Consider the following 12949-nt stretch of genomic DNA (forward strand, 5'->3'; position numbering starts at 1 on the left):
CTAACAATTGCGCGGTTGTGCGACGTTGCACCCAAACAAAATTTACTTCTGTTTTTCCCCACAAATAGAGCTTTCTTTTGGTGGTATTGCTATCCCTGGCTCTTAAAGGGGACGTACAAGTACGCCCATTTGCCCACCACTGCCATTGTGCTGACGTGTATCGGCGTGCAGCAGTCGGCAAGTGGTTAAACTACATCATGGGTTCTTTATTGTAATAGTGGCAAGGATGTTGAATTCCCTTCCACAGCTGGTGACTTCAGTGGGGAGCATCAATAGTTTCAAATACTATTAGATAAGCACCTGAACGACCACAACATACAGGAATATACAATGTAATACTGACATATAATCGCACACATAAGTTGGACTTGATGGATTTTTTTTAGTTTGTTTGAAATCTTTGCAAATTTATAAAAAAAAAATGTCTTTCACGTTGTTATTATTGGGTATTATTGTTTGTAGAATTTTGAGGAAAATTAATTTAACTTAATCCATTCTGGAATAAGGCTGTAACATAACAAAATTTAGAAAAAGTGAAGCTCTGTGAATACTTTCCTGGATGCACTGTACATGCACGCATTTTGCATCCGATTGGGTATTCTTTACAAATTGAAGCTTTACCACATTACATTTACTAAGGAAAGTGAGTACAACTGCACTTGCAAAGTGCGCAGTCTATTTGCTGTTAATAAATACCCCAACGCGTTAATGCATATACCATGCTTTGCGGTAACACGTGTGTTAACATGATTCACCGCACTGGCACTGTGTGAATAGGCACTTAGTAGGGGGGATTGTGTAGTAGTGTAATTTAAGAGTAAATCATACTGTCATCTGGAATAATCAGCTGTAGGGGGTGAATATATACCAGTATTGTGACTTTGACTAGTGAACACATTTATCGACATGATACAAAATCAGAGGCAGCTGATTAGATAGATGGTGGACTGATATCAAAGATTGAAGTGTCTGGTCCACTGTTAGCTCTTTCATCCACTTTATAAACATTCACTTACCTGTTCTTACTTTTTTTTTTTTTTATAGACCTAGAAACATGGAACCTCCAGTCAACTTATGTGTGAGCTGCAAGGGCGAGACGCAGAGCTTCCTTGTGTCGGATTGTGAAAAGACAACTTGGGCCGACGTGGAGGCAATGGTGAGCTTTACTCGTCCCTCTTGCACTTGTTTTCTGCATACCTTATACACAATGTCATTCTTTATTGAAAGGTCATGACAAGTAACTAATATATTATCCGAATGACTAACACGACCATTTAAATCTCTCCGCCTTCATAGTGAAATGTGATTATATTGTCTGTCAAGTATAGTGTCAAGGAATATACAGTGATCAGCCATAACATTATGACAACTAACATCTTAAGCGAATGACCTTGATTATCTCATTACAATGGCATCTGAAAGTGGGTGCGATATATTAGGCAGCAAGTGAGCAATTTGTTTCTGATGTCAGTGTGTTGAAAGCAGGAAAAAATGGGCAAGCAAAAGGATTTGAGCAACATGGTCACGTTTTGATTACTAGACGGCTGGGTTAGCATCTCCAAAACTGCTGCTTTTGTGGGATGTTCTCAGTCTGCAGGGACAGGAACTACCAGAACTGGTCTAAGGAAGTCAGGGGTGGCCAAGGCTCATTGATGCATGTGGGGAGAGAAAGCTGGCATCTGTAATCTGATCCGATTTAAAAAAAAAAAAAAAAAAAGAAGAAAAGTTACTGTAGCTCATATTGCTGAAAAAAGTTAATTCTGGTCCTTGTAGAAAGCTGTCAGAACACACAGCATGTCGCAGTTTTTTTAAGTATGGGGCTACATAGCCGCAGACCTGACAGGGTGCCCATGCTAACTCGTGTCCACAGCCAAAAGCACCTGGGCATGTGAGCATCCAAACTGGACCACAGAGCAATAGAAGAAAGTGACCTGGTCTGATAAATCACGTTTCCTTTTATATCATGTGCGTAGTCGCAAACGCAGTGTGTTTGCCTGCACCGGGTCACGTGATATAGTAGTACCATGTGCTCTTGTGCTGTGCATTTATTTTACAGTAGTGCCTGCACTACTTTTGCTGCATTCTGGCACGATTTGAAATTGCACTGCATCTGGATTGCATTTGAATCACACAGGAATGCACATTTTGTGCCTGTGTGATTCATGGGGTGAACCAGCCCTTAGGGTAAATGATTCATGTAATATTTACTTCCTGGAATCCATCTGTCCTTGGCTCAGGCATGCAGGCAGGAGGGCTTAGCTGAGAAAACCCTTCCTCCCCACCTGAAGACTCCTGTGATGTATAACATAATTGGCCTAGGCCTGGAAACCAGGAAGTAACTGAATAAATGTAAAAAGAAATGTTTAAAACAAGTAAATATGATATCATTTATTATCTATTTTCTAATCCTAGCTGCATAAGGGATTCAAAATAGTGGTGATTGAGAAAGTGAAGTTCCACTTTAAAATGCATACTTTTCAGCAATGCTGAAAGAATTCCTATGACTAAGCCCATTGGCTGAACAAAACAAGATCCAGGATCCTAGTGGAAACCATGTACTGTGCAGTACAATAAAGCTGAATTGTGTTCTTCTGGTGCTCCTTGTTTACAGAACAAGAATTGGCCATCCGAGCAGTGATTCATTCCTTGAGAAATAGAAACATACATTTAAAAATGAATAACTTAATAAAATAAAACTGACTTTGAACCATTTTTGCTTTACTTTTAAATGGCTCCAGATTCATTTTTGAATTTATTGTTTAACCTGTTAGCACCGAGTGCATGCAAATGTGTGGCCTCTCGGTGGATAGGCCTTGGGTGCCGAGCTGCTGCATAATTGCATGCAATAGCGCCAATCAAGCTGTGCCAAGAGAGTGTGCCATGCGTGATCCTGACGGCTAACAGAAACCTCGCAATCTCTGCTTGCGATCAGGAGTTTTACAATCATGTGACAGCCAAACATGGCAGTTACATCGCCATAAGTTCTGCCCCTCCTCCTGGCAGTGTTGGGAGTACCTGAGTATTGTGAGTGTTGGGAGTACCTATGTATTGTGAGTAGTGTGTGTTTGTGTGAGTGTGTGGCTCGTTAGTACCTGTGTATTGTGTATACTTGTGTATTATGAGTACCTGTGTGCTGTGAGTGCACGTGGGCAGCGGTGAATACCTGTGTATTGTCCTATTAGGTACTTGTGTATTGTATTGAGTATTAGTGTCAGGAAGCTAGTTTTTAGTTAATTTGGACAGGGTATAACCCCCAATCCTCATTAAATTTGTAGGTACGATGCCCGACGGATATGGAGATGCGACTCAGTGTACATCTTGCGGCATGTATGCGTTCCTTAATTATTGGATACTGCTCTGCAAAATATAAGCACATTGTTTCTCTAGAAGCCCAGGTTCTTCATCTAGGTAACAAACTGTCAGCACTGAGAAGACCCTCCAAACTAAAGGGGAGCTGGGAACATACCGGCAGGTGCTGGCAGAAGCCAGCACAGAGGAAGGTGGAGACAAAGGTGCAGGCACTAGAAATGAGTAGATGGGTGTCAGGAAGGATAGAGGGAGAAGTGCCAGGGAGGCTGATCCAGGGCTGGAGCATCTCAATAAGTACGCTCCACTGAGTGACATCGGTGAAACCAGTCAGGGGCCAGCACTGCTGGAGCTGAGGGATTCTCCTAGCTGCCAGGGGAAGAACACCTCCAGTGAGAGTGGGGCGAAGGGAAAGGATAGACAGATTCTGGTGTTAGGGGACTTGATTCTTAGAAGGACAGAGAGGGCAACCTGTGACGAAGACCTGAAGCACCGAACTGTATGCCGTCTACCGGGCGCTCGGGTTTGGCACATCACGGATCTGGTGGACAGATTACTGGGAGGGGCTGGGGAAGAACTGGCTGTCATGGTGCAGGGTTTTGGATGTGCCATTGGGCAGTTTGGGACCATCTAGCTGCTAGAAAATAAAACCAAAGATCTGGGAGGCCGTTGATTGGCTAGAGTGGATGGATTGAAAGCAGCGCAGCCATTGGCTCGCACTGCTGTCAGTTACATCCAATGACGCAGCACGCCGGGGGGTGGGGCCGAGCGATACAGTGAGCGGCTATAGCTGCCGGCTGTATCACGGGAGCGCGCCCGCAAGTACTTCTCACCATGCGAGGGAGCTCGCATGAACGTGAGAAGTACTTGCGGAGGGAAGCGGAGACAGCCGTCGAGGGACCCAAGAAGACCAGGTTCGGGGCCATGCTGTGCAAAACGAGCTGCAGTGGAGGTAAGTTTAACATGTTTGTTATTTAAAAAAAAAAAAATTCCCTTTACAACCCCTTTAAGTGCATGAAAGGCATGGATGAATTCTCCATTAAATCCATATTTTTTGCAACACTCTATCTAGGTATCTCCATGTTACACTGTCAAATGACTTGTTAATATCTAGGCTTAATAGGAATACAGGATGTGATTTGATATTAGCGTCCTGAATTATGTTCATTACTAATCTGATGATGTCTGTGATTTGTCTACCTGGGATAAATCCTGATTGGTGTGGGGATATCAGGGAGGGGATTATCAATGCTAATCTATTGGCTAGTAATCTACTAAAAATGCTGAGGTCATTGTTAATTACAGAAATTGGCCTGTAGTTTTGGGATAATGTATGATCTTTATTTGGTTTCGGGATTAAAGACATGTTGGCTAGAAGCATATCTTCTGGAAATTGATCTCCTTTCAAAATTTTATTGTATAATTTTGCTGGATTTGGGGTTAAAAGTTGTTGAAATTGTTTGTTTGTAATAAAAGGAAGAGAACCCATCTAGACCGGGTGCTGAGCCATTATTGAGGGATTTAATAATTTGAAGGATTTCTTCTTCTGTGCATGAAACATTCAAAAAGTCAATCTGTGAGGGGGTAAGTGTGGGTATAGGAATTTTATATAACCATGTTAGTGCAGTGGGTGGGATTGAGGAAGATGATTTACAGAGGAGGTCTGAATAAAATTTGAAAAAAATGGATATCTTGTGGACGAGTGACTAGTTGGTTTGCATTATTTTTAAGTTTGTGGACATGAGTAGTCTTTATTGATTGGTTTAATTTACAGGCAAACATTGTCGAGTACGTATTACTTGAAAGGAAAAATTTTGCTTTCGACCAGCAGAGTGCCTTCTCTGCCTTAAAGCGGAGGTCCACCCTAAAGTGGACCTTCCGCTCATTGGATTCCTCCCCCCCTCCGGCGCCACAATTGACACCTTTCAGGGGGGAGGGGGGTGCAGGTACCTGTACAGTACAGGTATCTGCACCCACTTCCGGGATAGCTCTCTGTGGAAAGGGGCGTAGATTACGCCCCTTTCCGAAAGTCCCCCGCTGCCTGCTGGGAAACACACAGATCCCAGAGGCAGCGGGTCCATCCTTATTGCGCAGCGCGACTCGCGCATGCGCAGTAGGGAACCGGGAAATGAAGCCGAAAGGCTCCACTTCTTGATTCCCATACCCAAGATGGCGGCGGCAGCACCCGAGAGACGATCGAGAGATCGGCTCCGGGTGCCGACATCGCGGGCGCGCTGGACAGGTAAGTGTCACTATTTTAAAAGTCAGCAGCTGCAGTATTTGTAGCTGCTGGCTTTTAAAAAAAATTAAAATAAAACGCGGACTCCCGGCGGACTCCCGCTTTAACTTTTATGCCCCGTATACACAAGCAGATTTTCAGTCGGAAAAATCTTGGATGGTTTTTCCAATGGAATTCCGCTCAAGCTTGGCTTGCATACACATGGTCGCACAAAAGTTTGCTGAACTTATGACCATCAAGAATGTGATGACGCACAATACTACGACAAGCTGAGAAAATTAAGTTCAATGCTTCCTAACATACGTCAAATTATTTCCGAGCATGTGTAGGAATTTTGTGCGTCGGAATTTCCGATCGGAACTTTTTCCGACTGAAAAATTGAGAACCTGCTCTCAATCGCTTGCTGCCTTTAATTCGGCCGGTAAAAGTCCAATGGAGCATACACATGGTTGCATTTTCCGATCAAAAGCTCTCAACTGTCTTTTGCTGGCTGAATTTCCGATCGTGTGTGTGTGGGGCATTAGTAAGGAATCTAATTTGTTACGTTTTTAGGAGATCATGTTGAAGATATCTGGGTCATGTGTGTTGGTTTGTGAACATCTCTTGTGAGGGAGTGTATCTTTACCCATTTTTCCCCTATTGGATTGAGCTGCCATCTTAATAAGGCGACCTCTCAAAACCGCTTTGTGTGCTAGCCATAAAGTAGTAGGGGACATATCTGGTGAAGTATTTAATGTGAAATGATCGTTAATAGCCGAGAGACTATTTCATGTTGATGTATGGGGTCTGTTAATAAAGATTTGTTGAGTCTCCATGAGTATGATGTTGAGGAAAGACATATAAATTGTGTACTAAGAGTGGTGATCGGACCAGGAATATGGATGGATTGATGCATCTTGTGCATTAGCTAAGATTATAGGAGTACAAAAAATATAGTCTAAGCGTGAGTATGAATCATGAGGGTGTGAGTAGAATGTATATTCATAGTTTCATACCTTCCCTATGTTTAATGCTCTCCATGAATCAATGCGTTGCAAGTCATTAAAGAGGAAGTAAACCCTTCCAAACAACTTGGACCTACAGGTAAGCCTAGATTAAGGCTTACCTGTAGGTCCAAGCAATATCTCCTAAACCTATATGGTTTAGGAGATATTTGCCCGAAAATGGGCACCGCTGTCTACGGCGCATGCGCCGTAGACAGCGGCGCGCAGGCGCACTAAATGCGGCAAATCCATGAATGGATTTGCCTAATTTGTCGACTCCCGTGCGCATGCGCGGGAGTGACGTCATCGCGGCTTCGCCGAGTGGCAGCGGCGGAGCTGCGAGACGCGACTCCCGTGCGCATGCGCGGGAGTGACGTCATCGCGGCTTCGCCGAGTGGCAGCGGCGGAGCTGCGAGACGCGACTCCCGTGCGCATGCGCGGGAGTGACGTCATCGCGGCTTCGCCGCTGTGATTCGTCGGAGCTGCGAGACGCCACCAGCAACATGGATGCGGCGGACTACAGGGATCAGCGGCGACTTCGCTGGCTCCTGTGTCAGGTAAGTGACACATAATGAGCTACTATGCGATGCATAGTAGTCCATTATGCTTTACCTTTGCAGGGAAAAAAAGAGGAAGTAAACCCATTAGGGTTTACTTCCTCTTTAATATGTGTAGAGGTTGTTTTTGAAAATGTTTTTGAGTGCATATTTTGTCTACTACGATCTAAATTTGGTTGTAATACTGAGTTAAAGTCTCCAGCTAGTATAATAGGTGAATGGTAGCGCTGTAAAGTGTTTAAAAAATTGTGTGAAGAATTTGAATTGTGTGTCATTCGGTGCATACACATTGGTAATTGTCAGTTCTCTGCCAGATAGGATGCCTTTTAATTATAATAAATCTACTGTCTTCATCCTAGTAAACCTGTTGAACCTCTAGGGCAGGGATATGCAATTAGCGGACCTCCAGCTGTTGCAAAACTACAAGTCCCATCATGCCTCTGCCTCTGGGTGTCATGCTTGTGGTTATCAGAGTCTTGCTATGCCTCATGGGACTTGTAGTTCTGAAACATCTGGAGGTCCACTGATTGCATATCCCTGATCTAGAGGGAAGGATTGGTGGATAAAGATAGCTACTCCTTTTAGTTTTGTTGGATGTTGAGGTATAGAAAGATTGGCGGTGGTTTCAGCGGGGAACATCGATAGTTTAAAAAAACTATTAGATAAGCACCTGAATGACCACATACAGCGATATACAATGTAATACTGACATATAATCACACACATAGGTTGGACTTGATGGACTTGTGTCTTTTTTCAACCTCGCCAACTATGCAACTAATAAAGGTATCCTGTGTGTGTGTGTGTGTGTGTGTGTTGTGTGCTCATAAGTTTATATACCCTGGCAGAATTTATGATTTCTTGGCCATTTTTCAGAGAATATGAATGATAACACAAAACCATTTCTTTCACTCATGATTGGTGTTTGACTGAAGCCATTTATTATCAATCAACTGTGTTTACCCTTTTTAAATCGTATTCACAACAGAAACTAGCCAAATGACCCTGATCAAAAGTTTACATGCCCTGGTGATTTTGGCCTGATAACATGCACAGACGTTGGCACAAAGGGGTTTGAATGGTTATTAAAGGGAACCATCCTCACCTGTGATCTGTTTGCTTGTAATTAGTGTATGTGTATAAAAGGTCATTGAGTTTCTGGACTCCTGACAGACCCTTGCATATTTCATCCAGTGCTGCACTGACGTTTCTGGGTTCTGAGTCATGGGGAAAGCAAAAGAATTGTCAAAGGATCTGTGGGAAAAGGTAGTTGAACTGTATAAAACGAGAAAGGGATATAAAAAGATACCGAAGGAATTGAGAATACCAATCGGCAGTGTTCAGACTGTAATCAAGATGTGAAAAATGAGGGGTTCTGTTGAAACCAAACTACGGTCAGGTAGAACAACTAAAATTTCAGCCACAACTGCCAGGAAAATTGTTTGGGATGCAAAGAAAAACCCACAAATAACTTCAGGTGAAATACAGGACTCTCTGAAAACAAGTGTGTTTCAAGCTAATAAGGAGGCACTTGAAGAAAGATGGGTTGCATTGTCTAGTCGCCAGAAGAAAGCCATTACTATGCAAATCCCACAAAATATCCTTCTTACAATATACCAAACAGCACAGAGACAAGCCTCAAACCTTCTGGCACAAAGTCATTTGGAGTGATAAAACCAAAATTGAGCTTTTTGGCCACAACCATAAACGCTACATTTGGAGAGTCAACAAGATGATGAAAGGTACACCATTCCTACTGTGAAACACAGAGGTGGATCACTGAGGTTTTGGGGATGTGTGCGCTGCAAAGGCACAGGAAATTTGGTCAAAATTGATGGCTAGATGAATGCAGTATGCATGTAAAAACGTATGAGCACAAGTGTGTGTGTGTGTGTGTGTGTGTGTATATAGATAGATAGATATCTATCACTGGAAGTTCAACTTGCCACCTCATGGCAAAGAACTCTCTGAGGATCTGAAAAAAAGAATTATTGCTCTACATAAAGATGGCCTAGGCTATAAGATTGCCAAGACCCTGAAACTGAGCTGCAGCACGGTGGCCAAGACCACACAATGGTTTAACAAGGCCGATCCACTCAGAACAGGCCTCACCATGGTTGACCATAGAAGTTGAATGCACATGCTCATCATTCATATCCAGAGGTTGTCTTTTGGAAATAGACATATGAGTGCTGCCAGCATTGCTGTAGAGGTTGAAGGGGTGAGGGGTCAGCCTGTCAGTACTCAGACCATATGCCGCACACTGCATCAAATTGGTCTGCATGGTTGTTGTCCCAGAAGAAAGCCTCTTCTAAAGATGATGCATAAGAGCCCACAAACAGTTTGCCGAACACAAGCAGACTGAGGACATGGATTAGTGGAACCATGTCCTGTGGTCTGATGAGACCAAGCTAAACCTATTTGGTTCAGATGATGTCAAGCGTGTGTGGCTGCAACCAGGTGAGGAGTACAAAGACATGTGTGTCTTGCCTACAGTCAAGCATGGTGGTGAGAGTTGTCATGGTTTTTGGCTGCATGAGTGCTGCCGGCACTGGGGAGCTACAGTTCATTGAGGGAACCATGAATAACATGTACTGTGATATGCTGAAGCAGAGCACGATCCCCTCCCTTTGGAAACTAGGCCGGAGGGCAGTATTCCAACATAACAACCCCAAACATACCTCCAAGATGACCACTGCCTTCCTGAAGAAGCTGAGGGTAAAGGTGATGGCCTGGGTAAGCATGTTTCAGACCTAAACCCTGTTGAGCATCTGTGGGGCATCTTTAAATGGAAGGTGGAGGAGCTCAAGGTCTCTAATATCTACCAGCTCTGTGATGTCGTGATGGAGGAGTGGAAGAGGACTCCAGTGGCAACCTTTTTGAAGCTCTGGTGAACTCCATGCCCAAGAGGGTTAAGGCAGTGCTGGAAAATAATGGTGGCCACACAAAATATTGACACTTTGGACATTTTTACTTAGGAGTGTACTCACTTTTGTTGCCAATGGTTTAGACATTAATGGCTGTGAGTTGAGTTAGTTTGAGGGAACAGCAAATTTACACTGTTATACAAGCTGTACACTCACTACTTTGTATTGTAGCAACGTGTATTTTTTTTTTTTTCTGTGTTGTCTCATGAAAATATATAATAAAATATTTACAAAAATGTAAAGGGTGTATTAACTTTGCATCCACTGGCAGAAATCGTGAAATTTTGGCATTAATATTGAAAATATGACTGATCATACAAAACCCTTTCTTTTATTTAAGGATAGTGATCATATGAAGCCATATATTATCACAAAGTTGTTTTGGCTCTTTTGTAGATCATAGTGATAATACAAATCACCCAAGTGACCCTGTTCAAAAATGTTACATACCCTGGAATGTTTGGCCTTGGTGCAGACACACAAGGATACATACAGTGCCTTGTGAAAGTATTCGGCCCCCTTGAACTTTTCAACCTTTTGCCACATTTCAGGCTTCAAACATAAAGATATAAAATTTGAATTTTTTGTGAGGAATCACCAACAAGTGGGACACAATTGTGAAGTGGAACGAAATCTATTGGATGTTTTCAACTTTTTTAGCAAATAAAAAACTGAAAAGTGGTGAAAAGTGCAGCAAACTCACTCCAGAAGTTCAGCGAGGATCTCTGAATGATGCAATGTTGTCCTAAATGACTGATGGTGATAAATGGAATCCATCTGTGTGTAATCAAGTCTCTGTATAAATGCACCTGCTCTGTGATAGTCTCAGGGTTCTGTTGAAAGCGCAGAGAGCATCATGAAGACCAAGGAACACACCAGGCAGGTCCGTAATACTGTTGTGGAGAAGTTTAAAGCCGGATTTGGATACAAAAAGATTTCCCAACCTTTAAACATTCCAAGGAGCACTGTGCAAGCGATCATTTTGAAATGGAAGGAGTATCAGACCACTGCAAATCTACCAAGACCTGGCCGTCCCTCTAAACTTTCAGCTTAGACAAGGAGAAGACTGATCAGAGATGCAGCCAAGAGGCCCATGATCACTCTGGATGAACTGCAGAGAACTACAGCTGAGGTGGGAGAGTCTGTCCATAGGACAACAATCAGGCGTACACTGCACAAATCTGGCCTTTATGGAAGAGTGGCAAGAAGAAAGCCATTTCTCAAAGATATCCATAAAAAGTCTCGTCTAAAGTTTGCCACAAGCCACCTGGGAGACACACCAAACATGTGGGAGAAGGTGCTCTGGTCAGGTGAAACCAAAATCGAACTTTTTGCCCACAATGCAAAACGATAGGCGTAAAAGCAACATAGCTCATCACCCTCAACACACCATCCCCACTGTCAAACATGGTGGTGGCAGCATCATGGTTTGGGCCTGCTTTTCTTCAGCAGGGACAGGAAAGATGGTTAAAATTGAGGGGAAGATGGATGCAGCCAAATACAGGACCATTCTGGATGAAAACCTGTTGGAGTCTGCAAAAGACCTGAAACTGGGACGGAGATTTATCTTCCAACAAGACAATGATCCCAAACCTACAGCAAAATCTACAAAGGAATGGTTCACAAATAAACGTATCCAGGTGTTATAATGGCCAAGTCAAAGTCCAGACCTGAATCCAATCGAGAATCTGTGGAAAGAGCTGAAAACTGCTGTTCACAAACGCTCTCCATCCAACCTCACTGAGCTTGAGCTGTTTTGCAAGGAAGAATGGGCAAGAATTTCAGTCTCTCGATGTGCAAAACTGATAGAGACATACCCCAAGCGACTTGCAGCTGTAATTGCAGCAAAAGGTGGCTCTACAAAGTATTAACGCAAGGGGGGCGAATAATTTTGCACGCCCCACTTTTCATTTTTTTATTAGTTAAAAAAGTTTCAAAAATCCAATAGATTTCGTTCCACTTCACAATTCTGTCCCACTTGTTGGTGATTCTTCACAAAAAATTCAAATTTTATATCTTTATGTTTGAAGCCTGAAATGTGGCAAAAGGTTGAAAAGTTCAAGGGGGCCGAATACTTTCGCAAGGCACTGTACACAAGTTCAAATGGCATTTAAGACCCCTTTCACACTGGGGCCTTTTTACGGGCGTTTTTCAGGCGCTTTAGCGTTAAAAAAAGCGCCTGTAAAGCGCTTGAAAGAAGCTGCAACTGCAATACCAATGTAAAAGCCTGAGTGCTTTCACATTGAGATCCCTTTCACACTGGGGCGTTTTTCAGGCGCTGTAGCTTTAAAAAAAAAAAGCGTCTTTAAAACGCCTGAAAGAAGCCGTAACTGCAATCCCAATGTAAAAGCCCGAGTGCTTTCACACTGAGGCGCTGCGCTGGCTGGGCATCAAAAAAAGTCCTGCAAGCAGCTTCTTTGCAGCGCTTTTGGAGCAGTGAATACAACGCTCCTAAAGCACCCCTTCCCATTGAAATCAATGGAAATCGCCTGTAAAACACCTGAAAAGGGCTATTGGCAGCAGAATTTTGTGTGCGCTTTTACCCCTCTATTTGGCCACTAGCAGGGGTTAAAAGCGCCCCAATAACGCTCGAAAAACGCTGGTAAAGCACTGCTAGTTAAAGCGGCGCTTTACGAGCATTTTTTGGGCGCTGACATTGCGAAAGGGCTCTTAAAGCACTTGGGCTTTCACATTGGGACTGCAGATGAGGCTTCTTTCAAGCGCTTTACAGGCGCTTTTTTTAACGCTAAAGCGCCTGAAAAACGCCTGAAAAACACCCCAGTGTGAAAGGGGTCTAAAGGTTAATTTCCCGCAGAAAGGAGCCCTCACTCCAGATTAGTTTGTCAGAAGCTATGAGGCGTGTCAAGACATATTGTAACAGGTGTTTTTTTTTTTTTTTTAAGAAATTGGCACAGCAAAGGCTTCTTTCTGTCAACT

General features: G+C 43.3%; 1 protein-coding gene across 2 annotated transcripts in view; it reads left to right on the forward strand.

The window, feature by feature from the left end:
- The window catches only part of NBR1 (NBR1 autophagy cargo receptor), a 187981-nt gene that overhangs the window by 13370 nt on the left and 161662 nt on the right, over positions 1–12949 (forward strand). For both annotated transcript variants that reach the window (XM_077459505.1, XM_077459506.1), the window contains exon 2: positions 1045–1156. In XM_077459505.1, coding sequence (XP_077315631.1) covers positions 1045–1156 — 112 coding nt within the window. The remainder of the gene's footprint in view (positions 1–1044; positions 1157–12949) is intronic.

Source organism: Lithobates pipiens, unplaced genomic scaffold (assembly GCF_037356315.1).
Source record: "Lithobates pipiens isolate NorthernLeopardFrog02 unplaced genomic scaffold, aLitPip1_a1.2 Scaffold_28, whole genome shotgun sequence".
In the NCBI taxonomy this organism is placed as follows: Eukaryota; Metazoa; Chordata; class Amphibia; order Anura; family Ranidae; genus Lithobates; species Lithobates pipiens.